The 27,076-nt window shown below is 39.9% G+C and overlaps 1 protein-coding gene across 1 annotated transcript; it reads right to left on the reverse strand.

Moving 5' to 3' along the window:
• Window positions 1–12: 12 nt before the first annotated feature.
• Window positions 13–27,028, reverse strand: LOC112574330 (probable ATP-dependent RNA helicase DDX43). The gene is made up of 26 exons (XM_025255341.1): window positions 26,259–27,028; window positions 25,704–25,759; window positions 25,353–25,491; window positions 24,970–25,122; window positions 21,380–21,640; window positions 20,916–20,960; window positions 19,650–19,709; window positions 19,302–19,357; window positions 18,795–18,927; window positions 18,010–18,120; window positions 17,425–17,506; window positions 16,835–16,929; window positions 12,501–12,556; window positions 12,188–12,241; window positions 11,614–11,678; window positions 11,312–11,422; window positions 10,493–10,634; window positions 6,279–6,379; window positions 5,914–6,001; window positions 5,360–5,419; window positions 4,556–4,623; window positions 3,175–3,240; window positions 2,683–2,790; window positions 941–1,015; window positions 659–746; window positions 13–477 (listed from the first exon to the last, which is right to left on the reverse strand). The coding sequence occupies exons 1-26, from the start codon at window positions 26,410–26,412 to the stop codon at window positions 310–312; spliced, it is 2,595 nt and encodes an 864-aa protein (XP_025111126.1). The 5' UTR covers window positions 26,413–27,028; the 3' UTR covers window positions 13–309.
• Window positions 27,029–27,076: the final 48 nt, after the last annotated feature.

Below are 27,076 nucleotides of genomic sequence, written 5' to 3' on the forward strand. Positions count from 1 at the left end.
CCAAGATGGAAACCTGTATTCCATGTATTTTATTTTGATCAAATGGCAAAGTCTTGCAGCATTATTTTTTTTTAACATTGTACTACAATTGCCTGCTTACCCACAAACACAATCAAGAAAAGGAAAATGGACAAATGTTTTTGGAAATACAACAGAGCTACAATCCAAGTATTGATCGTCGCATAACATTAACACAACTGGCCAACCAGAAGAATGGTTTACCGGCTGGTAGTAGTCAAGGAATGAACACAAAATGGTCAATATGCAGATTTGTACTGTTACCAACTTTTCTCTTTCCAGGTTTCACTCCTACCAGAAACTATCTAAATCACGTTTTTGTCTTCCTCTGCCACCACCAAAGCTATATCCAGCATCAAAACCCCTTCCTCTGTCTTTGCCGCCGTAACCCTCAGCTGCACGCTTCTCTTGATGGTGTTTGTACCGCTCAGCCATTTCTAGCAGTTCTTCTGGCACTACCTGCAGATAGAAATGGCACTACCATCTTGTAATGTTTTATGCAGATGTGAAATGTGGGCTGAGGCATTGCACACGAAATCTTGCAGACTATTATTCAGTTGACAAACTGTTAAAGCTACAACCCTAAAAATACTTGTTAAAATTAACAAATGAAACATTTGAAGACACAGGCATAACTAACCTGGTTTGCTTCAGCCATGATGTCAATTAGAGATTGGGCACTCCGCCAGTCATTTCTTGTCATGAAGGTCACCGAATTACCACAACGTCTGTCAGAATTGGGAGACATTTTACTACTTTCAAGAAGCTTGTGCAAAGATCTCTATCTCTAAACTATGAGCAAGAAATTCTTTGCTAAGCATGTGCTTATAAAAAGTAAAATGACAGCTACTGGGAATTTTATAACTGCATACTTTATCTTTTAACCACATATCCTTATTTCACAATAAAATCCATTTATTACCCTGCACGTCCTGTTCGACCAACTCGATGCACATACTCTTCAATGTTGCGTGGAAAATCAAAATTCAAAACATGTCTGCAAAAACATGAAAAAGTGGGTTCTAGTGCCAAAATCAAATACTGAAGGACTAAGGAAAAAAAAATTAACTTGAACAAAATTAGTTTAAAATTACAATCAAAGAAAATCTCTACGTAGAACAATGTTGACAAACACTCTTGCTGTAGCTGCTGACTTGCTGCAGTGGACCTTACAAATTTGTTCGTTCTTTCATTGTTTTTTTAACAGTAGCATGGACATGTATTTCTGGATGCTTGTAAACAAACTTTAACTTCTAGAACAATGCCAATTCTCCTAGTTATACTATTGATTTTAAATATCCAGAGCTGTGATTAAACTTATAAAATCATAAATGGTTCAGAGACCTGAAAGCCTACAACTTTGCAAAAGGATAAGATTTGGTCTCAGCTGAAGCACCAAAGCAAACATGAAGAAAACAGCCCATTTCAAAATCACAAAAATCCGACAGGCATGCTCTCAGAAACTTGAAAGAAAAGAATGCGGTCTGGGCTATATGGCATTCAAAGCTGAATCTTTTCTTTACAGTTCTTTTGCTTAGTTAAAATTACATCATTTTTTTCTTTTTCGACTGTTATTGCTGTCTGGTGTAGCCACCAAACAACATGGTGACATGCTTTACATTAGTGACACTAAGGTGACAGAAAATCAAGAAGTGCAAGTGGGGCCAGATAGGATGCAAACCAGGTGACACCATTGCCAGGCAGGCTCTTCACTGGTACCTTCAGAGGAAGAAGACAGTTGGGAGGCCAAAGCAGACTTGGAAAAGAACAGTAGAGAGACAAAGGATGCCTGTACTACATTCACATCAGGTCAATGTCCTAAAAATGTGACTTTTCAACCACCCTTTTCAAAATATATCCCTCATAGTCTCTGACCCTCAGTCAAAATTATTATTTTTTAAATCAGGAGGGTATGATGTCTGCATCCTTTAAGAAATGTCACGTAGTAGGCTAAAGGTAGAATTCTGTTGTTAAAACGCGTTTTAACATACAATTTTATGACAGGGGTTTTTATTTTAAGTGGCCAAAACAATGTGACTAGATGGGATCACAGCCCAAATGGAAGATGACCAGGCTGAGTTAAATGAATTAAAAGAAAAATAATGGTCTCTTAATTTCCATCAAGGGTATATAGAATATATTTAACTTAACCGCAGGAAATGAGCAGTTCATGTATCCTAGCAATGTGTGGTTCAGGTTTGTTTCCACCCATGCACCTACTTAAAAGGACTATTGTCCACAGATTTTCAGATAAGAAATCTTCATGTTTCATAGTTTATATGATACACGCATGCACTGAAATAAATTATAGTAATAAAAGTGGAAGGAGAGGGGAACACAACCAGAGCCACTAAAGTAAAAGTAAATGTTTGCTATAATTGCGTATCTTGGTGTAATAAGATTAGCAATGCACATGCCTGTAGGCAGGTGTGTTTCCAAAAATACATGAAATAAAGTCAAGGCCTGTAATTCATCATAAGGGGATTGTCAGCGGTGACAAGGTTAACAATGAGTATTTGTTGCATAACCTGTAACTAGGGGAATGGGGGATATGCCATTTACTAAAGGAGAGCAAACAAGCAAAGAGGTGCAACATAAGAATTATTGTTCTATAAACATGGCCCATTAACAAAAGTATGACAAATTATCTAAAGTAAAACTTACGTGATATCCTTGACGTCTAAACCTCTTGATGCAACATCTGTCGCAACAAGAATTCTCACCACACTTCTCTTAAACTCGTCCAGTGCTTGTTCTCTGTCACACTGCTCTCTGTCAAAGAGGGGTTGGGGGAAAAAATTAATCAAAACTGTTATAACTTGTCTACAACTTCTGCATACAAAAATTCATGTGAAAATAAAATGAATGGCATTAGATCTTGCTATCAAGTAATGTTCCACTGTCATGCCTTGCACAAAAGATTCAAATAGCCTTCAGGGGCTATAAATGTGGAATGAATAATAGCTAAGAGTAGCAAGCAACTCTTCTAGAACCCAAAGGAAAAAAAGCTATTAAGAAAAATTGCTGATATCCTAGATAGCTACTGATGATGGCTTGACCTCTATGTAAGCTACTTCTAAATATGCATTGTGACCTGAGGCACTGCACACTCAGGCTCAACTGCTTGAAATAAAACCGTTGCTAGCCCACGCTTACCTATCACCATGGATACATTGGCACTCAATGCCTTTCATGGCAAGGTCACTGGAGATGTCATCAGCTCTACAACAGCACAACAAATATTTATAAACAATGTTAGTAATGGAAATAACCTACGATCAAATAGTTTGAAGTGTTTTGACAATGTTTGCAATTTTCTTAACACTGTTTTAAGGGCATACTATCAAACAACTGAAACAGTCATTGCCTCAGAAACTAGAGATTATTACATGAGGCATACAAAAGCTACTAGTGGCATAGCCTTGATAAGTTTAATTTACACCTTTTAAAAAAAAAGTTGGACTTTTTCTTGTATGTTTGCCACTTAAAGACCAACCTGAATGGTTTGCGATTTTTGCAGATATCAGTAGATATAGGCAAAATAAACGTAACCTGTAAATTTCAGCTTCCAAAACCCATCCATTAATTATTCGCTAGCAAAGTATGTGATTCATACCTGCGATCAACAAGCTCCGCTAGCAGTGTACTACATTATGTTGGTGCAGCATTCACAACATTTCCAGCCATCAACACCAATCACAGCAACAGTTCGGGTTATTTGGACATTGAAAGCCTGTATTTCTCATGCTAAAGTAGCAGTGTTTAAGAACCACAAGAAATGCAGACTGTCAGCATCTGAATAATCCAAAATGTCGCTCATTCTCTCTCTCTGATTGGTGTTGACTGCAGGCAATGTTGTGAATGGTGTACCAACGTGACGTAGTACACTGTTATCAGTTATCAGCGCTCGTTGATCGCAGATACGAATCATAGTGAATAATTAATGGGATGGGTTTTGGAGGCTGAAATTTACAGGTTAGTTTTATATCACCTATAACTACTGATATTTAAAAAAAAAAAAAATAATGGAAACCGTTCAGGTTGGTCTTCAAGGAGACAATGCGCACCAATTTTAGCTTTCTCCTGGCTAATACCTAACAGTAATGCTTGAAATTTAGCAAGCAAGTATACTTCATATTAATCATTTAAGTGTGCACATTCTACTCGCTTTTACTTGTGAAATATGTGACTTTGTTGATGAAAAAAGGCAGACTAAAAACTGCTTTGTGCCGTAATGAAATCATAGCATAAATGTAAATATCTATATGAAAGTAGCATTGAATGTATGATTTTACTGTGCAATAAAGTATCAAGTTAATATTTTCTACGGCTGCTTATTATGAATATTTTCTGCATACTAAAGCTGCTTTTTCCATTAATTTTTTATGCAACTTGTCAAAAACAAGCCAAGAGTAAATCATTAGCCCATAAACAGAAAGCTATCAATGAGCAATGGGTGAATTTTACCTCTGTTTGCCAAATCTAGTTGTGTACTGATCTAGTTAATTACTGTTTCATGCAACTACATTGTACTCACACAATTTTTTTGCCCACAAAGATAATAACCTTGTCATCTGATTTCATGTCTTCCAGGAACTGAAAAAGCTGAAGCACAGGCAACAGAACTAGCCATGACATTTCATCTATACTGGATGAACTTTTTAATGGAACAAAACAAATAACGGTCATGCTATTAGCAAGAAGAAAACATGTAAAATTAAACAAATGGTTTAACACAACACTGCAGTAAAATCATCAACAAAAACCATTACAACTCTTAAATTCCTTTTCCTGAAATATAAATGACTAGCTTCAACTGCACCAAAAAATATTCAGGTACTTCAATATTAACAAAACTGACATTGTAGTTTGCTTTTCTGGCAGTACGAAAACAAATTGTGGCTGAAATCAAAGTCACTATGAGTTTTTTCTTTTCTTTTAATTAAGACCCGGCCAATGCATGAACTGTATTCTGAGAAAGAAAAGCCTGGTTTCAGGTGAAAATAAATTTTTACTATTTGATAATTCTATGTTGAGCTGAAATCTACAGGAAAGAGCCTTACACTAAATTTCTATAATTATTCATTTGACTGCAATAAATATTTCATTCTCTGGGAAAGCATAGATACAAAGCCTAGTAGACTGAATCTTGTCTTTAGAATGAAAAGAGATCTGCAGAGGGAAAACCTCAGCAACAATGTCAGTTGAGTTTGAACAACCAGCAGATATCCAGTAATTGCACAATGGACAAGGCAGACGATGCTATGTTTTTCTTATTCTTTCAAGTTAAAATCTGCTTGTTAGCAGCTTTAGTCAACAAGACTCAAATAAAACCACTAACCTTGTCCTTCTTGTCTTCTTCAGCCACGAAGACTATTTTTTGTGTTACACTATGAACTGCCTGTTGACATCACAACATCTTTTTGTTACACTCGAAATGAGAGTCAAGAACAAATAAAGTTGTGTAGAAGTGTGCACCAGAAGTGAGAATTTCTTTAGAAAACTCAGCAGCATGTGCAAGTGCCTGGTATGTGGTGCAATCTACAGGTTAGGTGAGCAACAGCCCTCACAAAACTATACAGACAACAGTGCCACACTCTCTTCCTCTGATCCTCACACAGCTATAAAGACAACCACACAGCTATACAAACAGCCTGTCCAATACAGGAGTTTTTCCAATCAACATTCAATTAAAAGTAGGAAGGTCAAGGTTCAATGCAACACAATAATGTCAAAAACACTTTAAAAAAAATTAAAAACCTTGTTGCCTAATGCTTCTCCCAAAAATATTCACAAGGAATTGACTGAGGCAGCCTCTGCCAGAAATTTAAATACTATAATTCACATGAGACTGAGGATAACCAAAACCAAGAGACTAGGGACAAAGAAACTTACAGCCAAATCCAGTGTCCCAACAAAAACATGCACTGGCTTGTTCATGTACTTGTCGGCAAGACGCTGAACATCAGGAGGCCAGGTGGCACTGCAAGCAGCCAGAAAATGTCAGACAGGACTTAAAGGATAGACAACTTGTTTATGAGAGTGGAAAAGGAAAGGAGGTTAGAAGTTTATAAGAAACTTCAGTGGAACAGACCTACATTTCTTACCTCAATATTTTGCACGAAACTTACAAAGTTTAAAATAGTTATACAGAGTTGTGATGAATGAAAAATGTAGAACAAATGACTGTTTTACGCATGATGTGTTACAAGTTATACTGTTAAGCATTTAAACATAGCAACAGCTATATTATGGGATACCTTGTCATCACTGTCTGTCGGTCAGGGCGTATATCAAGGAGGATTTTGCGAATCTCTGGCTCAAAGCCCAAGTCCAGCATTCTGTCTGCTTCATCCAGAACCTGCACACAATGGAGATCAATCTCTCTGAATGACAGAAATGGGGATGGGAGGGTGAGGAATTGAGAAGCCAGCATCAAGGCAAAATAGGTATCGCATACGGAGAAAGTTAAACGTACATGAAACAAGATCTGAACAGTTATTCCTCACTGTTTTGGTGACGGGTGCACCACCTGACAGAAAGGGAATCAGTGACAGCAGAGTACTGACGAACCCAACATACATCACAGTACACAGTATATTTTGATCTGTAGTAATGGATTTACCTATTCAGATTTATAATAAACAGGGATTATCAAATAAAAGACCCAGTCTATCAGAAGATTCTTTTCACTGTAATTTCTGCCTTTACAGCTTTTTGGGTTCTAACATTCAAGCTATGTGAAATTTCATCACTACAGACCTCACCTATAATCATTCATAGCCACTCTGATTTAAGCCAAAGGAAAAAGCTTTATGCTGAATGAAACATTTTATCATTCAACAAATTTCTTTAGACTATTGCGTGTGTTAGTCTCAATTGTAGGTCTGTAAGCATGGGTGTCCCCTGTGGGACCCCGGGGTATGCTTGCCTAGCAAGCATTGCAAGAATAGGGTCCCTGCCATCCAGCCAGGCATGTCGTAAGAGGCGACTAAGGTGGACACCTCACCTAGAGGTAAAATAGGTTGTGGTAGGGCTAACAACCCCACCATGTAAAAAGAAATCCTGTTACAGAAACTAAAACCAGAGAACTCGTCACAGATGGCGAAGGTAATGAAGCACACCAGGAGACTGGACTAATGACGGACGACAGCCAAACCCGAAAGGGAGCTGGCGCCCCGACAGCGGATTTACTGAAGCCGAGGCAGAAGTTGAGGGTGGGGTGCTGGAACGTCCAGACCTTGTACCAGACTGGCAGGATGCTCCAATTAGTCAAGGAGTTTGACAACTACAACTTGGACATCCTGGGAGTCAGTGAGGTCAGATGGACCGGCACGGGAAAGAGGAGGCTAGCGTCAGGACATACCATCTTGTTCTCAGGAAGATCAGACGCTCAGCACTCTGAAGGAGTAGCTCTACTCCTCAACAAGAAAACGGAAAAGGCACTGCTGGAATGGAAGCCTTATGGACCCAGGCTTTTGAGAGCAAGATTCCATTCCAAGTACACCAAGCTGACAGTGCTAGCCTGCTATGCACCAACAAATGACTCTGAGGCAGAAGACAAGGATGCTTTTTACGATCAGCTCCAGGCAGCCTCAGAAAGCGTTCCAGCCCACGACATGTTGCTCATCATCGGCGATCTCAATGCCAAGGTGGGAAGTGACAACACCTGCAGGGAGCATGTCATGGGCAAACATGGAATCGGAAGCATCAATGACAACGGAGAGAGACTGGCAGACTTTTGTGAAGAAAAACCTACTGATTGGAGGCACACTCTTCCCACACAAAGACATCCACAAGGCAACATGGACATCACCAGATGGGATCACAAAGAACCAGATAGACCATGTCATCATCAACCGAAAATGGAGGAGCTCACTTCAAGATGTTAGAGCCTACAGAGGAGCAGACATTGCAGTGACCACACTCTTGTGATAGCCACAGTTTCTCTGAAAGCTGCGTCGATCACGAGGAAAACAGGCACGTCAGCAGAGAGTGGACTCCGGCAAACTAAAAAAATCCAGCCACCGAAAGGGCCTTTGCTATGGAAGTAAAGAACAGGTTCCAGGCACTAGGAGACCAACAAGAGATGACCTTAGACGACTTCAATCGAGTCTTACAGGAATCAGGAGAGAAAAATACTGGGCTTCCAACGGAAAAAGAAAGAACAGTGGATCAGAGAAGAGACATGGAAGAAGATAGAAGAGAGAAAGTCAGCCAAACAAAGAATCAACAGCACCAGATCTGAACGCCCTGAAGGAACAACACAGACAAAGATATGCAAAACTGAACAAAGAGGTAAAGAGGATGACAAGAACCGACAAAAGATATCACATAGAGAAACTGGCAGATGAAGCAGAAAATGCAGCAAGTAAAAATGACCTGAAGACACTGTACAAGATAAACAAACAGCTAAACAACGGGTTTAAGAACAGTGATGTGCCAGTGAAAGACGTGAACGGTAATGTCGTCGAGGGAGAGGCAGGAAAACTACAGCGCTGGAGGGAGCATTTTGAGTCAGTTCTGAACAGACCAGATCCCCCTCAGCTTGCAGACATCCAGCCAGCAGCTATAGACCTTGACATCTGCACAGACCACCAAGCCTGGAAGAAGTGACAGCAGCAGTCAAGACAATGAAGAGCGGCAAAGCACCAGGGGCAGATGGAATAACAGCAGAGATGTGAAAGCTGACGTGAAATGTGACAGCTCCAAGCTGACTGAAATCTTTCAGGCAAAATTTGGGAATCAGGGCAGGTCCCTGTTGCGTGGAAGACAGGGCTCATCTTCAAGTTACCCAAGAAAGGAGATCTTGGAGACTGCAATAATTGGAGGGGCATAACACTTCTTTCCTCACCAGCAAGGTCTTCAGCAAGATTGTTTTGTCAAGACTGACGGCAACTCTTGAGAAAGACCTCCGACCACAGCAAGCAGGATTTCGTCCTGGGCGATCCTGCTCCGAACACATCTTCATTCTGCGACAGATTTCTGGAGCAGAGCAACGAATGGAACACACCGCTGTACATCAATTTCATCGACCTGGAGAAGCTTTTGACAGCATCCACCGCGAGTCCTTATGGAAGATCCTGAGGCATTACGGAGTCCCTGCAAAACTTGTTCAGGTCATTGCAATGCTGTACAGCGATTTCAAATCCCAGGTTGTCTGTGACACGGAGCTCACAGACCCTTCAACGTCAGTACCGGGGTGAAAGCAGGGCTGCATTCTGTCGCCGTTCCTCTTCATCCTGGCCATGGACTGGATCATGAAGACTTCCACCGACAGCGAGAGGAGAGGGCTCAGATGGACCATGACTATGACAGCAACAACAGCACTGGAAGACTTGGACTTTGCTGATGACATTGCCCTGCTGTCACACCGCCACCAAGACATGCAGGAAAAAACAAAGGCCTTCTCAGAAACAGCTGGAAACCTTGGCTTGAAGGTCAGCACAAAAAGACTAACAGTATGAGAGTGAACGCCAGAGTCCAAGACAGCATCAAACTAAATGGAGAAGAGATTGAGGAAGTTGACAGTTTCACCTATCTTGGGTCCAAAATGTCAAACACTGGGGATGCGGAGGTGGAGATTCGAGCCCGACTGGCGAAAGCCAGTCAGGCCTTTGCCTCACTCAGGAGCACATGGAAGGCAAAAAACATCAGCCAGAAGATCAAGCTGAGAATCTTCAAGTCAAATGTGATCAGCACCTCCTTTACGGATCAGAATCTTGGAAGATGACCAAAACCATCAGTAACAAGCTTGACGTCTTCCAAAACAGATGCCTCAGGCGCATACTTAACATCTTTTGGCCAAACACCATCACCAACGAAGAACTCCACCGAAGAACTGAAACCGAGTCCATCACCACGCAGGTTCACACGAAGGCGTTGGCGATGGATTGGACATGTGCTCCGCCAGCAGACAGCAGACCTTTCCAGAGTCGCCCTACGATGGACTCCAGACGGCCGAAGAAAACGAGGCCGCCCAAAGGAAACTTGGAGAAGAACAGTGGAAAGGGAGATGAAAGGAAAGGGCTGGACATGGGGTCACCTAGAGCGGGTTTCAGCCGATCGACATCGGTGGCGGACTCTGGTTGAGGCCTTATGTGCAACCTGATGCACAAAGAGGAATAGATAGATAGATAGAAGCATGGGTGTTTGAGGACAGGCCTCTACTTTTGGGCCAGCTGCAGGACATTTTTGCTGGTTCAGAACAACTGATTGAGGTTTAAGAATGTGCTAAGGCACAAAATACAAAGTTCATGCATTTTCTCTCTTGAAATCTCCAAATGTGGATTTGGTCAGCACTGCCAAAAGTGTATGATATTAATCATTCTTTTCTCTATTACAAGAACTGATTTACAAGGCTTTAATTGTGCCACATCCTCCATTTTTGTAAACTTTATGAAAATACCTTATGGCATCTCAAACTCTCACTTTCTGCTCTAAGAAAAATGTATTAAAAAACACTAGGACTGACCAGGTATGTAACAGTCTTCACATCAATAATGTTATTCATTATCAGATCATTAAGACGGCCAGGTGTAGCAACCACGATCTCGACTCCCTTGGTCACAACCTTGATCTGGTCACGCCTGTTGCCCCCTCCATAGACACACACACTGTAACAGATTTCTCAACTGATCACTTTTTTTATGGTGATAAGATGTAATGACTCCACCAGCTGCAAAGAATATGTATCATATGTTCTCACTGACCTTTAGTCTCAAATCATAGACAGTAAAAACATGTGTAAAAACAATGCCTGTCCTAGTCTAAAGAATACTCATAATAATGATGCTCACCAGAGTCATGATTAAGTCATTGATAAAAACAACATGCATGTTTACATCTGTTACTCATCTCATCAGAATATACTAATGAATAGAATATGCTATGATACAACAGGGATGGGGAAAGTCCAGCCATATAACACCAATAAAATCATTTGTTTTGGCCTGACAAAGCCACTGCAGGTGGGGCTTGAAATTCTGTAAACCTTGTTTTTTTTTTATATAGGTTTTTTCAACATAAATTTATATAAAATAAATCTTAATGATAGCATAAATTTTGAGCAAAATATTTTTTAGCCTAGGAAATTCATCAATTGTACACTCCAGCCAAATGTATGTTACTATACAAGATTACAATAAACTGCGCCAAAAGCATCTACCTCAACTAGGAGCAATCAGTAAGACTAAATATTTAAGTTTTTTTTCCTGTTGTGACGATATCTGTGATTATTCCATTGCTATTTCAATCACAATTTAATGCACCCCCACCCACCCCAAATCCAAACCTCTTAATTCCTTTATAGTTGATCTTGTTGACTTCTTTCTCAATCTGTTGAGCAAGTTCTCGTGTGGGACATAGCACCAAAACAGTTGGGCCAGTTCGACTGGTTCTTGGACTGCAAGCATACATGAATACAAATATGCATTAAAAAATTACTAATTCAAAATGCATGGACCCAAAAATCTATAAAGTTCTTTAAATTTGTTAAAATGTGATTGCCCAGCAGTGTCATAAAACAACTCATTTACAAGTACTTTTGGATGTAAATCTCATATTGGGTAATGGCAAAAACAAGAGAGCACTTACACTGACTGGCCATCAATATGGACCAATGCAGGCAATAGAAATGCCAGTGTTTTGCCTGTGCCAGTCTGTCAGAATTTGCGGGGGAAAAAAAACCATAAATAACACATCTTATGCAGATAGGTGCTCAAAAACACAAATATATCAACATCTGTTACACATGAACAAATTTCTGTCAACTGCTAACATTTTTGGGCATTTTGCTTGTTGAAGATATTCTAGACTGTGTATTGCTTTCAATGAAATCCTTGCCATCTTTGAAATATCTCTATTATAATTTTATGTGGGATTTGTTCAATTGATCATTCCTGAAAGCCTTTTTAATGATTCAAAAACAGTTTCCATGCATCATCTTCCAAATCTGAAGTACAACTTGACGTACTATGCCAACTCGATCAAACACACCAAGAGTATTCTATACTACACTTTTAAGGGTATTAAAAATGTCCATCCACAAACCCACTAAATGTAAAGCTGCAGAAAGCAAGAGATGAATGTACTTAAACAAGGCAAATAAACTACTTCAGTGTCCCAAACCTACAAAAAGACCTATAAAGGAGTGCAATGCCATGCTTACCTGAGCAATTCCAATAAGATCAAGTCCAGACAAAAGCACTGGCCATGCCTGAGCCTGTAAGTAACCAGCATTACCATCAACAACCAGCAAAACATTTATACTCTAAGAAAAACTTAATCTAACTTAACATATTATTATTGTATTATCTTATTATTAAAAAGTATTATCTTATCTTATCTACGTCACAGAAAAAAAGCCCCAGTACAACACAGCTTTGACTCTGCAGCTTTAAAGAGCTGATGATCTTAGGACCACATATCCTTTCATCAAGGTATTGAATGTTCACTTCAAAATCAATTTCAACAAATATTACCTGTATAGGTGAGGGCTCAGTAAACTTTTGCTTTTCTATCTCCCTCAGTATTTCAGCTGCAGACATGTTGAGAAACAGCAAACACTCATAAGTTCATATTTCATTTTACTCATTTCATCTTTTTAGGTTGCTTTAAATATTAAATCATATGCAGGCCACACTATCCCTCTAACTTCCAACTGCTATCCTCTAAGGCCCACGGGCCATATCCGGCCTGCGAAGGTGCCTCATGGGGCCCGCTCGAATCTTACACTGTTGTATATCACTGCATAAATTCATGTTTAAGGTCAGAAAGATGAGATTTTATATCCTGTCGAGCGTGGCCCTCAGACAAGAAAAGGTTACGTACCACTGCTCTATGGGTAAATAAACAAACAAGTAGGGCACATTTCATGGTCAGATTACAATGTTATTGTTGATTAACAAATATCTGAAGAAATTCCTCGCTGATTAATTAAGTGGTGGGCAAACAAAGCCTTGACTGCCTCTTACCACCTGCTTTCAGGGCCGCCGAGAGCCAGCCCGGGCCCCGGGACAGACCTCTCCGGGCCCCTTGTACTTGTAATCGTAAATTATTTTCCCAGTATATAATGTACGTTTACAATTCGAATCTCAATATCTACACTCAAACTCAACTTCTGCATGTGTAATGCTTGGGTGTTCTGTCCTTAGACCTTTCTTTAAAAGAAAAAGAAAAGGAGAAGAAGAAAAAAAAAATCCACTGACCAAGGCCGGGCCCCCTTGACAGCCGCGGGCCCGGGTACACCAGACCCCCCTGTCCCCCACTCTCGTCAGGCCTGGCTGCTTTGCACAATACTTGAGCCATCACAAAGGACTGTTTGTTTCTACATTGATATGATTGGTGCAACAGACAACTAACAAACTATCTATCTATCTATTCCTCTTCGTGCATCAGGTTGCACATAAGGCCTCAACCAGAGTCCGCCACCGATGTCGATCGGCTGAAACCCGCTCTAGGTGACCCCATGTCCAGCCCTTTCCTTTCATCTCCCTTTCCACTGTTCTTCTCCAAATTTCCTTTGGGCGGCCTCATTTTCTTCGGCCGTCTGGAGTCCATCGTAGGGCGACTCTGGAAAGGTCTGCTGTCTGCTGGCGGAGCACATGTCCAATCCATCGCCAACGCCTTCGTTGAACCTGCGTGGTGATGGACTCGGTTTCAGTTCTTCGGTGGAGTTCTTCGTTGCTGATGGTATTTGGCCAAAAGATGTTAAGTATGCGCCTGAGGCATCTGTTTTGGAAGACGTCAAGCTTGTTACTGATGGTTTTGGTCATCTTCCAGGATTCTGATCCGTAAAGGAGGGGTGCTGATCACATTTGACTTGAAGATTCTCAGTTTGATCTTCTGGCTGATGTTTTTTGCCTTCCATGTGCTCCTGAGTGAGGCGAAGGCCTGGCTGGCTTTTGCCAGTCGGGCTCGAATCTCCACCTCCGCATCCCCGGTGTTGACATTTTGGACCCAAGATAGGTGAAAACTGTCAACTTCCTCAATCTCTTCTCCATTTAGTTTGATGCTGTCTTGGACTCTGGCGTTCACTCTCATACTTTTCGTTTTCTTTGTGCTGACCTTCAAGCCAAGGTTCCAGCTGTTTCTGAGAAGGCCTTTGTTCTTTTCATGCATGTCTTGGTGGCGGTGTGACAGCAGGGCAATGTCATCAGCAAAGTCCAAGTCTTCCAGCGTTGTTGTTGCTGTCATAGTCATGGTCCATCTGATCCCTCTCCTCTCACTGTCGGTGGAAGTCTTCATGATCCAGTCCATGGCCAGGATGAAGAGGAACGGCGACAGAATGCAGCCCTGCTTCACCCCGGTACTGACGTTGAAGGGGTCTGTGAGCTCCGTGTCACAGACAACCTGGATTTGAAATCGCTGTACAGCATTGCAATGACCTGAACAAGTTTTGCAGGGACTCCGTAATGCCTCAGGATCTTCCATAAGGACTCACGGTGGATGCTGTCAAAAGCCTTCTCCAGGTCGATGAAATTGATGTACAGCGGTGTGTTCCATTCGTTGCTCTGCTCCAGAATCTGTCGCAGAATGAAGATGTGTTCGGAGCAGGATCGCCAGGACGAAATCCTGCTTGCTGTGGTCGGAGGTCTTTCTCAAGAGTTGCCGTCAGTCTTGACAAAACAATCTTGCTGAAGACCTTGCTGGTGAGGGAAAGAAGTGTTATGCCCCTCCAATTATTGCAGTCTCCAAGATCTCCTTTCTGGGTAACTTGAAGATGAGCCCTGTCTTCCAAGCACAGGGAGCTGCCCTGATTCCCAAACTTGCTTGAAGATTTCAGTCAGCTTGGGAGCTGTCACATTTATATCTGCTTTCAACATCTCTGCTGTTATTCCATCTGCCCCTGGTGCTTTGCCGCTCTTCATTGTCTTGACTGCTGCTGTCACTTCTTCCAGGCTTGGTGGGTCTGTGCAGATGTCAAGGTCTATAGCTGCTGGCTGGATGTCTGCAAGCTGAGGGGGATCTGGTCTGTTCAAAACCGACTCAAAATGTTCCTTCCAGCGCTGTAGTTTTTCTGCCTCTCCCTCGATGACATTACCGTTCACGTCTTTCACTGGCACATCACTGTTCTTAAACCCGTTGTTTAGCTGTTTGTTTATCTTGTACAGTGTCTTCAGGTCATTTTTACTTGCTGCATTTTCTGCTTCATCTGCCAGTTTCTCTATGTGGTCTCTTTTGTCGGTTCTTGCCATTCCTCTTTACCTCTTTGTTTAGTTTTGCATATCTTTGTCTGAGTTGTTCTTTCAGGCGTTCAGATCTGGTGCTGTTGATTCTTTGTTTGGCTGACTTTCTCTCTTCTATCTTCTTCCATGTCTCTTCTCTGATCCACTGTTCTTTCTTTTTCCGTTGGAAGCCCAGTATTTTCTCTCCTGATTCCTGTAAGACTCGATTGAAGTCGTCTAAGGTCATCTCTTGTTGGTCTCCTAGTGCTTGGAACCTGTTCTTTACTTCCATAGCAAAGGCCCTTTTGATGACTGGATTTTTCAGTTTGCCAGAGTCCACTCTCTGCTGACGTGCCTGTTTTCCTCGTGATCGACGTAGCTTCAGGGAAACTGTGGCTATCACAAGAGTGTGGTCACTGGCAACGTCTGCTCCTCTGTAGGCTCTAACATCTTGAAGTGAGCTCCTCCATTTTCGGTTGATGATGACATGGTCTATCTGGTTCTTTGTGCTCCCATCTGGTGATGTCCATGTTGCCTTGTGGATGTCTTTGTGTGGGAAGAGTGTGCCACCAATCAGTAGGTTGTTTTCTTCACAAAAGTCTGCCAGTCTCTCTCCGTTGTCATTGATGGTTCCGATTCCATGTTTGCCCATGACATGCTCCCTGCAGGTGTTGTCACTTCCCACCTTGGCATTGAGATCGCCGATGATGAGCAACATGTCATGGGCTGGAACGCTCTCTGAGGCTGCTTGGAGCTGATCGTAAAAAGCATCCTTGTCTTCTGCCTCAGAGTCATTTGTTGGTGCATAGCAGGCTAGCACTGTCAGCTTGGTGTACTTTGAATGGAATCTTGCTCTCAAAAGCCTAGGTCCATAAGGCTTCCATTCCAGCAGTGCCTTTTCCGTTTTCTTGTTGAGAGTAGAGCTACTCCTTCAGAGTGCTGAGCGTCTGATCTTCCTGGGAACAAGATGGTATGTCCTGACGCTAGTCTCCTCTTTCCCGTGCCGGTCCATCTGACCTCACTGACTCCCAGGATGTCCAAGTTGTAGTTGTCAAACTCCCTTGACTAGTTGGAGCATCCTGCCAGTCTGGTACAAGGTCTGGACGTTCCAGCACCCCACCCTCAACTTTTGCCTCGGCTTCAGTAAATCCACTGTCGGGGCGCCAGCTCCCTTTCGGGTTTGGCTGTCGTCCGTCATTAGTCCAGTCACCTGGTGTGCTTCATTACCTCCGCCATCTGTGACGAGTTCTCTGGTTTTAGTTTTCTGTAACATACTTTTTTTTACATGGTGGGGTTGTTAGCCCTACCACAACCTAATTTACCTCTAGGTGAGGTGTCCACCTTAGTCGCCTCTTACGACATGCCTGGCTGGATGGCAGGGACCCTATTCTTACAATGCTTGCTAGGCAAGCATACCCCGGGGTCCCACAGGGGCAACTAACAAACACCCACACAGTATTCAGCAAGATCCCCCAGTAGCAAAAGAACATACTACAAGACTTAGTATTACCAGTTGCAATTGAAAACAAGTATTCATTCCCTCAAAATGACTAGGCCATGTCATGAAGGATTTCCACACAATGATCAACATGCTGGCCTGAAGATAATGTGGTAATAACACAATATTCATCAGTGGTAAAAACACTTACGATAATGGGCAAAGGCATCCTCAAATGTGACAACAGGATTTGGGATCTTTACAGATGTATCTTCCACATCAACAATTATATTATTTTTCTGAGATCTGGAAAATAAAATAAATTATTTCACAATACTGAGGATAAAGTACAAAAAGCAAGCATGCGCAAATAAAACAAAATCTGCACTCAAACCAATCTATAACCACACAAAAAGTATTTGCAGACAGCCATCATAAAGCTGAAGTGTGTGCAGAGAGCAACAACAAAAATTAACGTGAGCACTTTCCTCAAAAGAGCCTCTGCGGGAGTATCATTCAGTCACAAACCTTAAATTCAGAGAAACAAACTGGACAGGATCAAGCTTGGTGACCAGCCAAACACCACAAACTTTGAGTTCTTTTTTTAAACTATTCTGTTTTTATTATAAGATTTCAGTAAAGTAGTGGGGGAGGAACCTTCGAAGAATACATAGCTTAGAGTTGAGAGCTTGTAGTCTATTCTACCTTTAACTGGTAGCCAATGAAGAGAGTGAAGAAGTGGTGTGACATGTTCACATTTGCAATAAAAAAGAAGGGGAAAGAAATAATATTTATACACACCTCAAACGGCTAACCTCCCCTGGGTGCATGTTGCGTATATGATCTGTCTCAATGTAAAATTCCTTTACAATCGCAGGTAAGGCTGTAAGATGGAAGATGAGAAACATAGACATCACTTCACTACAAACTGATCTACAAATTACAGTTTTTCTGCTACCGTTGGTCAAAATTAAAGCCTCAACGCCAGATCAATGAAATGGCCACTAGATCACTGGTGATTATTGCATTCAGCACTCTCAGTGGCAGACCTGGAACTAAAGTGGAATCTCTGCTCGCTCCACCCCATCTCTCTTTCTCACTATAATCTCCCCCAGTTCATCTCTCTTGCCACAGCACTTTCTCCTCTGATGCCACACTGGTCCGTCAAGTGCCACACTCTCTTTCTCTCATCCATCAAGCACCACACTCTCTTCCTGTCAAAAGCATCTATCTCAATTTGCAACCATTGGCTACTTGTGCGCCTTTCATGCCCTAACTAAACTTAGAATTGTTCATCTACAATCAAAACTTGCTTCCCTAGTTTTCATCAACAACCACACCGAATGTTACACACCAATTCCTAGTCTGTCACCTCACTTCACTTACCAGCCAAACAATTCTTATCATACTCCTTTTGCTGCTTTATCAGTGCTTGCCAATCTATCAAAGGCCTTGGCTTCACTTCCTCCCCACTTCGAACGGCAAACTTCCAGGCCTCTGCATATAAAAAAACTGACTATTATGTGCCTTTTGTGCTAATCTCAAGTTATACACACAGAGGACATATCACTACCATAGATTCAAATTACACTAATAATTATACTTGTATTTACCAAAAACAACTCTAACCTGGCTGTAGTATGATCTTTTTTTGGAAACATAGGCTTTCACTAACTTAAAGCTGTGATGCTGATGACAAAAATGCACATCCAGTAAAAAAAAATTTTTGCCTGAACTTTATGTTTCAATTATCTCTGCAGATCTCATTGTAAATGGGATAGCCCCTAAAAAAGAATGTCTGGGGCACACCAGCTGAACAAACTTTCTGGAAGGTGAGAGTCATTTTCATTTGTTCTCTGTCCCAACAATCCATTCACCTTCATAAACCTAGCAACCTAGAAATTTTTCTAACACCATGAACAGTCCATTCCCACATTCCTTATAAATGAACTCTTGAATGTGACCACAAATTCTTAAAGCAAAATTGACCAGGCTCTTCCCTGCTTTCAACTGTCAGAAAAAGCAAATCTAAGCATGCTTAAACACAAACATTAAAACATACTTTACGAGACAAACACATTCACAAATGTACAGGTTGGCATGTGCGTGTTTATTTACATGCCAATCTAGTTAAGATGCTACAAACATTAGGCACATCATTCTCTCCTTACCTGGATCTTCATCATTTCCACCAGTAAATGTGATTCCACATCCAAACAGGAGCCGTTTTGCCAGCCGAATCTGGTCTTTTGTGCCAGATATTGTTACGTCAACATATCCAGACTCATTTTCCTCTTTTGCTACCTGCATGCACACAGTCAGCCATTACTGGATGGTAAAACCAGACATAATGTTATCCAAGTAAGCAAGCTTGGTGATGATTCTACTTGCAACAGTACAGAGTCTCCTGATTGGGTATGCTTAACTAAGCTTCCACTTTTTGCCACTATTTTATTTTATGAAACAAAGTCAAACCAGCTGCTCGGTAGCCCACCATGATCGGGTGCACAAAAGAGTCAGCAATTGCACTTGCTTTGAGCACTAGCCTCTGCCACAGAGACTAACAAAGATATGCTCAAGGAGACATTGACACTGTTCTGTTCAATACCTTTCCTTACATCCCTTGTACAAATGCACAGATATGATAACACTTCCAGCACAAGTACACAAAGTCTCACCTTTATAGAAGCATTGCTTTCTTCTTGTAACTCTCGAATCTTTGAGCCTCCACGACCTTGGACATGAAAAGTATTTTGAAAAATATAAAATAAACAAACTACAACCTTATAGTTCAGATGCATGATTAAGAAAATAATCAGAAATCGGAGTTTCCAAACTTTTCAAATAAAAACAAAATAAACCAAAAAATACTGAAAAGTGAGACACACAACCAAGGAATGCTTTTCATTTTTTCTATCTCTTACACATAAACAAAAGTATATCTTTATGCTATGTTTCATTCAAGCCCACCTCTTCCTTGAGTAACAAAATAAGAGAACAAGAGAAAATAAAATGGTGCTCTTTACCAATAATCCTGCCCACATCAATGGACCGTACTTGAACAATATCAGTTTCCTGGTCTTCACCTGACAGTGAAATGGTTTAACTTTTTTTTTATTTGTACCACATGGATAACAAGACAAAAACAATTTTGTTTACAAAAACAAGATAAAAGGAACAAGATTACTTCTTTTTCTAGATAGAACAAATTAACAAATGAACAAAATTTTATTTACAAGAGTAAGAGAATTTTGGTGTTTTAAAGATAAACATACTTTTGTTAAATTTTAGTCTGATTAGTAGTAGTAGAGCCCCTAGAGACAGGAAATCACAAGACTGTATTATTGGTTTCAGTAACACCGATTTGATAGCCCTTTTTTGAACTCTAACAAGAGGTCTTATCACTGCACCACTAGCTGAGTCCCACAGGGTGGAAGCGTAGTCAATAGTCAACTGAATACAGGCTGTGTACAACAGTTCCCCAGACAGAAGATTTGAGAGAAATGCATTTAACGATTTGAGTGGAGCAGTCGCTTAAGTCTACAAAGAAGGCTGCAATATAATGATTGTCATTTATGCTGTTTAAAAGTGGAAAAGTGTTTGGGTCTAAATCCTGGTTGATTAGTGTGGAGAAGTTTATGTTTTATTAAGTGTTTTTGGAGGTGAGTGTAAATGTGTTTTTCCAAGGGTTTGAAGAATGATGAAAGAAATGAGATTGTTCGGTAGTTAGTAGGATATTCCACAGCACCCGATTTATGAATTGGGATGACTTTAGCCCATTTTAGAAAGGTTGGGAAATGGGATTTAGCAACACAGAGGTTATATAGGTAGGTCAGCGTTTCTGCGGTGACTGGTGCTAACAGTGAACAGTAGACAGTAAGGATCTCCTCTATGTCAAAGTATCTCAAGTTAAAACATTCAGATTTTTAAGAACAATCTGGCACTTTAGAAGTCTAGATAATCTATAAATTCATTTTTCAGAATAAAACTTCATGTTGCAAAGATAGTCTTGAAAATATCTGTGGAAAATAAAGGCTACATGGCAACCTTCCTCAAGAGTATTCTCTGAGTGCTGTAAGTGCAGTACAATAAAAAAAAATCTGCAATGGCAGGTAAGAATAATGTACAAAAATCGTGCACATGAATTCAAGCACATGCAACACGAAAAAAGGAAGGGGTCAAGATTTACTAGTTCATAAAAAATTTTAAAATTCAAACATAAAAAAGTGATTCAGCTATTATTACTCTGCAGCTGGCTGTGTAATACTGCTAAAATATCATGCATAACATACCATTTTCATCTCTTCTCCAATTTGAGTTCCCACTGTTGTTATGTCCTGCACAAAAGAAAGATGTAGTGTTGATGATCACAGAGACAATAAATAGAAAAGGCTTGCATTGTAACACATTGAAAAAGTTATATGAACTGTGGCCATGACAAAAATGACACCAATATAGTAGCTAGACGAACCCCACATTACTTGCTGAAAAATTACATCCTATCCGCTACAAATCTACTAAAACAAAAGTAGTACTGCTGATATCAGTTGTCAGTGACATGACATGAATACTAATGCTTGAGTGGATAGACCCAGTACAGTTGGAAGGTTGCAGCAGAATGAAAAAGTGTAATAAATTCTATTACAATATTGTAGACAGAATTACAAATAACCAGAAAGATTTTCAGCAAAAGAAAATTGATCCTGACAATGCAACTACTAAACTGCCAGTTTCGTGAGTAAAAGTAAGCCCTCACCTTCTGTCCTTTGGGTGCAGTCCCGAGCGAAGTGCCCATCTTCACCACATTTGTGACACCCTCCTCTGCGCTGCCTCCCAGACGACTGTGGGCAGTCACGGGCAAAGTGTCCCTCCTCTCCACATTTGTGACACTCTCCTCTGTGCTGCCTCCCAGATGACTGTGGGCAGTCACGGGCAAAGTGTCCCTCCTCTCCACATGTGTGGCACTCTCCCCCTTGCCTTCTGCCATTGGACTGGTGACAGCTAGTCTCCTTTGTACCTGTTGGTATATTTGGAAAAAAAAAAAAAATGATAGCAGTGAGCATCTACTTGTGACTTCATTTTGTCATTAGTTCGTTTTCATAATAAGATAGTCATTTATAATAAGATTGTATAGCAGTGTCTAATTTTGGATCTCAAAAACAGGTACCCCCTTCGTATAAAAAGGTAAAAAATAAGAGGCTGTCATAACAGTTTCGGCTAACCTAACACGTCAAAAGTTTCATGCTGAAATAAGATTTATGTAATAAATACAAATCAACTAGTTAAAAAATGACCCAGTGCCTCAAATGCAATTTGTTTAATTTTTGCTTCCATAAACAAAGGAAAATTTCTGTTTAAATGCGTTTATTCACTAGTGGTTTTCTCACTATTAGTTGTACAGTTAGTGACAGAAAAATTTAGATGAAGAAAATACGGGCAACTCAGATAAAAGGTAGTTAACTCATTCAAGCAGCGTCTTCACCTCTTCATATCTATTTTCTTGCTCGATTGATCTTTGATCTATTCCCATGCTGTATCAACAATATGTTTGCTTAAGAGTGTCAAAAAGACTGTCAGTGATGAAGATCATTCAGCAGGCCTTGCTGTGTGCAGTTCAGCACTTGTATGTCTGCAGTCATTTTCACTGGCTTAAAATAAAACAGATGCTGACCCTGGCTAAAATACTCGTAATTGCTTATTCTTCACTCTTCTGTGTTCTTTAGAAAGAACTGATTCTACAAATTAATATCACAATCTTTCACTTGTAATTAGGGTTCCAAACCCAATAATATGGCAGGGATCACATGTACAGTCAATCCAAAACATCACAAACAAGCACATAGTAAACTTTACTAACTTCAGCAAATGTCTGATTACTTGTTGTCATTTACATAATCTTATTTATGCTATAAGGACCATACTAGATATCTATATAATACTGACTTCAGTGGCTCATTTATAGCAAGTCTACTACTGTTACCATGGGTTGATCAAGACGGAGTACAGTAAGCATGGACCAGACTGCTTCTGTACCTACAACAAGCCATCACAGATTCTGTTGTCCCTCTTAACATCAATGCTGTCTCTAGGCAGACCTCAACAGTGTACTGCAGTTAATGCTCTTATCATTGATAATAATGCTGACGGAAACCTATGTTTGACAGGCAATGAGGCGAAGGTGAAAGATCTTGTTCCTCTAAAATAGTCAGTGCTCATGATTCAGTGTTGTCAGAAGGCATGGCAGCATTGTTCTTGTCATCAAGGATTCACTCCATTAATATGCTTCTTTCACCCAGTCACCATTCTTTTATACTTTCTTCTTTCAGTGACTGTAATTGACACAAGAATCAATACCCCCAAGTCTCTATAGGTCTCCACCCTGCAGAAACTAAAAAAGAAACCTGAGGGGCATTCCACATTTTCCAATCAGCTTCTAGATTTTCTTCAACAATATTATGCTCTGCTTGAGAAAACAACAGTGGTTAGTAATTTTAATGTGAATTTTGATGATCTAGGCATCTTACACAAAACAGCTCCCTAATTTGCTCATGATGTTTCATTTTTGTCAGTCAATTGCAATGTATAAGCATAGAACACCCTTGATCATGTTACATGTTGCCCTTTCGATAACATCATTTCATCATTTGTCAGTAATGAGCTTTAGCATGACTGGGTGTGCGATGTAGAAGTGAGCATGTCTATTATATGTGAATATGGGTGCATGGTTGTTGATGATCTAGTTTCTATATTATTTATGTAAAGCACTATATAAATCCTCATCATTATTATTATGATCTTAGTAATGATTAAGTGTCAGTTCCATGTTTCAAAGCTTGTCTTTCATCATTTTGTAGCATCACACTAGGAAATGCTTGGTAAAGTTGAAGCTTGCTGTTGGTAAACAACTATTTAAAACTGCTAAGAACAAAATTACTGAGGCACTACTATCTTTTCCATATACATTATCCTGTTGAGAGAATTTTTCCATCTCCCATCAGGCCGCTGATTCTGTGTACCTGCATGCAGAACAACAGATAGAGGCTGTCCTTCACTGTTTCAGCCATATGAATTCTGTGTACAAATGAATGACACTGACTAAACTATGAATGCATGAGTCCATGTGGCGGATATGGATATGTTATGGTATTGTTTTGTTTTACTTGCTAGATGTAGAATCCCAGTGTAACATCATGTTCATTCAAAAACAAAGCACAAATTAGGTAAATATAAAAATAATGAGAATAAAGAAATATATCTGCAGGATAAAAATGCTGCTTTCAGTACACATTTTATTTCAGCCAATCCGATTTATCATTGATTTTGTAAAAAAGATGGTTCAAATTAATATAAAGAAGTATTATAGTTTAGCATTTGTAACAAGAATGTTTAAATTTGTAAGAAACAGACTTTCCAAATTTGTCAATATTTTCATTATATTTTTTTCTTTTTCTGTAAAGTTAGTAAAGAACGTAAAGACTAGTTGATTTTCCTTAGAAGACCCCAAAGAATCATGACTAATATATGGGCTGGTATTATGTGCATGTGTGATAAAGTTCCATTCAAAACTAATTTTGTCAACTACTATTCATACTGTAATCAGTACATATGTGTATGTATGTTTGCCTGATCATGATGCCCATCTTTGGTGTATGGCATCATTACTAACCATCCCATGTCTCATGTAAAGCAAATTGAGCTTGCCTCTATGAGGAAATGCACTATATAAATTTTATTATTATCATTTTTTATTTATTATTTATTTTATTTATTATTATCATTTTATTATCATATTATTATCATTAAGATGATTTTGGGTGAGAAGCCATCTATCAGTATATCTCCGAGACACAATTCTTTCATTGTTCTTTTCATGAAATCTCTCTCATTGGTAAACAGTTCTTTATGTGACTGGCTGCATGCTTGTGCCTAATCTATAGGCGCCTTATAAACAACTATTTTTAATGGGTTAGAATACCTTTGAAGTACCCCACCACACATTACAATTCACCCCAGGCAGAAAAGAAACTGCCAAAGCGCATCCTATAATAAATGCAGGTATAGTGTTAGCAGCTAGAATATCACAACACTACAAACTGTGTTTACTGCTGTTATATTAATTATGATGACACCTCAAACTGATGTTCCTTCAGTTCTAAGGATTCCACACTGTTATAGCATTTCACTTACATTTACAAATTTTTTTGCTCATTACTTGTGTGTTCTTGAAGATCTAAGGATAACAACTAAAGCACTTAAAACATAAATATCTCCAGCCAAATACAAATATTTTAGTTATGTCATAGCCATCAAAAAGCTGTTACTTTGCTTTAAAAGTTATCTACTCACCCCCTCCATCTCCTTGATCAAATCGATGTCTTCTGCTGGAATTTGTAAATGTTGTTGTTTGAACTGGTGCCTCATTCCAAATATCATCATCGTCATTACTGTGATTTTGAACTGAACCAACATGGCTCTCATTCCACAAACCATCTTCTACTCCTAGAAAAGGGATAAAAAAAAACTGTTGAGAAAAATCCTTTTCTTAAGTTACTGCTCGTTACAAAGGATTAGTTTATTCCTTGTTAGGAGCTTAGGGCCTCAAGTTACAAGGAATACTTCAGACTAAATAGCAAGGATAACAAATCACAATGCTACTTTCACTGAAACTCAGTTACCTTGGATGGCCTCTTACAGTAAGTGCCTGAACTCACAAATTTTACATTGCTCACCATCAGTTTCTTGTGCTTTGCACAAACTGCCACCAAACCCAGCAAGCCTCTGGATAAGATTATATGCCTCTTCCACTGCTTCTGGTGAACCACTTATAAGAACTTTGCGTGTTCCATCTGCTTCATCATCTCTTGATACCTAGGCACAGTAACGAAAAGATGCTAATGGAAAAAAAATCATCCATGAGAATTGTTTAAGCATCAGTTTGAGCAAAAAGAGGTCTCAATTAGATACAATTTAATAATGAATCACTCAAGTACATAATAAGCCTGATGAAGCCTCCATATCTCTTACCTCCTCTGGCAGTAAAACAATGTTCTATTATAAATGTTACATAATTTGAGTCACACCTGTATCCTTGCTCCTGTTGTGTCTTGGAGTTCACGAATTTTGCTGCCCTTTTTGCCTGAAATTTTGTACATTAAAATGTTAGTTATCCCAAACATATTATAAAAGTAGCAGTAGTTGTTTTACTAAATACAACTTTAAAAAAAAATTATTTGTCTTCATCCTAGATTGCCATCCACGTCGGACAGGTCTCCATTCTATGTTAATAAAGTAAACGTTCTTTCTTTTAATTGCAATTTTCGTAAGGGCTGTATGACTGTTCTCTGTTTGTCCAAAGCATCTAGTATTTGCTGTAACAATAAGCAAACATAACAACTTATTTTTTTCTTGCCGACTTCTTGCATTTCTAACCCTAACCCTGTTTCGTGATTTATTTTACCTGACTAATAATAATATAATGAACATGGAGCTTATGTAAGGCTGCAATGTGATACAGCAAAGGCCAGTTTTCTGATTATGGCATGTTACGATAATATAATCCCAGTTTGCCTATTACGCTGGAGTATTACTGTTTTCTCCTCTGAACGCATGCTTAAGATTATTTTCTTCGACTTCACCTATTATTTTCCCGCAGTCAGTGGAAGGAACAAACACGCTGGTGTTGGTGGCACCTCTCGCGGGTGTAGCATGTCCAAAATTACTGGTTCCATCTCTTTGACTGTCGTTTCTCTTTCCTCTACTAAAATCTCTTGAGCCTTCCCAACGCGACATTGTGGCTTTCTGTTTAAAACGCGTTTGGCGGAAAATGTCCAGTCCGCATGTGGTGAAATCTGTATTCGGAGTAACGATACGACCTGCAGCAAACTATTTTACCTTGTACATTGACAATGTTCCCTCGATAGAGAAAATTTCATAAGAAGTTTGCATATTTTCTCTACGTTATTTGTGCTGTAAGATTATGTTAATACAGTCAGTTAAATAATAGACAACACGTGGCGTCGTCTCAACGCGCCCCTTTTTGTCCATAGCATGCACCTTCAGTTTTGTGAATCCGCGTTGGTACGAGTTTTCTTTATCGCCTATTTCAGACTTTAAAAGACAGTTTCAGATCCGCGACGCGTAGGCACGACGTGTGCAGCAACGTGATTTTCGTGCCTCTAATGTGTGAAACACCCGTTGTGTGAAAGCGATTGAGACGGGAACGCGAATGCACAGGCAATAACTGCATTGACAAGTCACACCCACGTTGAGCGAGACTCCACGTTGAAGCGAGGTATGCGAAGAGAATGCACTAAACCTTACAGAAAAAAATACTACAAAATTAAATTTAACAGTTGAGAAACAAATGAAACTTTTATGTTCAAATAATTACAGCTTGCAAAGAGATGTGGATAGTGGACTATTTTGGTTTGATATCCCTGCGCGAGTGGGTGCT

The sequence above is a fragment of the Pomacea canaliculata genome, linkage group LG10 (assembly GCF_003073045.1).
Source record: "Pomacea canaliculata isolate SZHN2017 linkage group LG10, ASM307304v1, whole genome shotgun sequence".
NCBI classification, from domain to species: domain Eukaryota; kingdom Metazoa; phylum Mollusca; class Gastropoda; order Architaenioglossa; family Ampullariidae; genus Pomacea; species Pomacea canaliculata.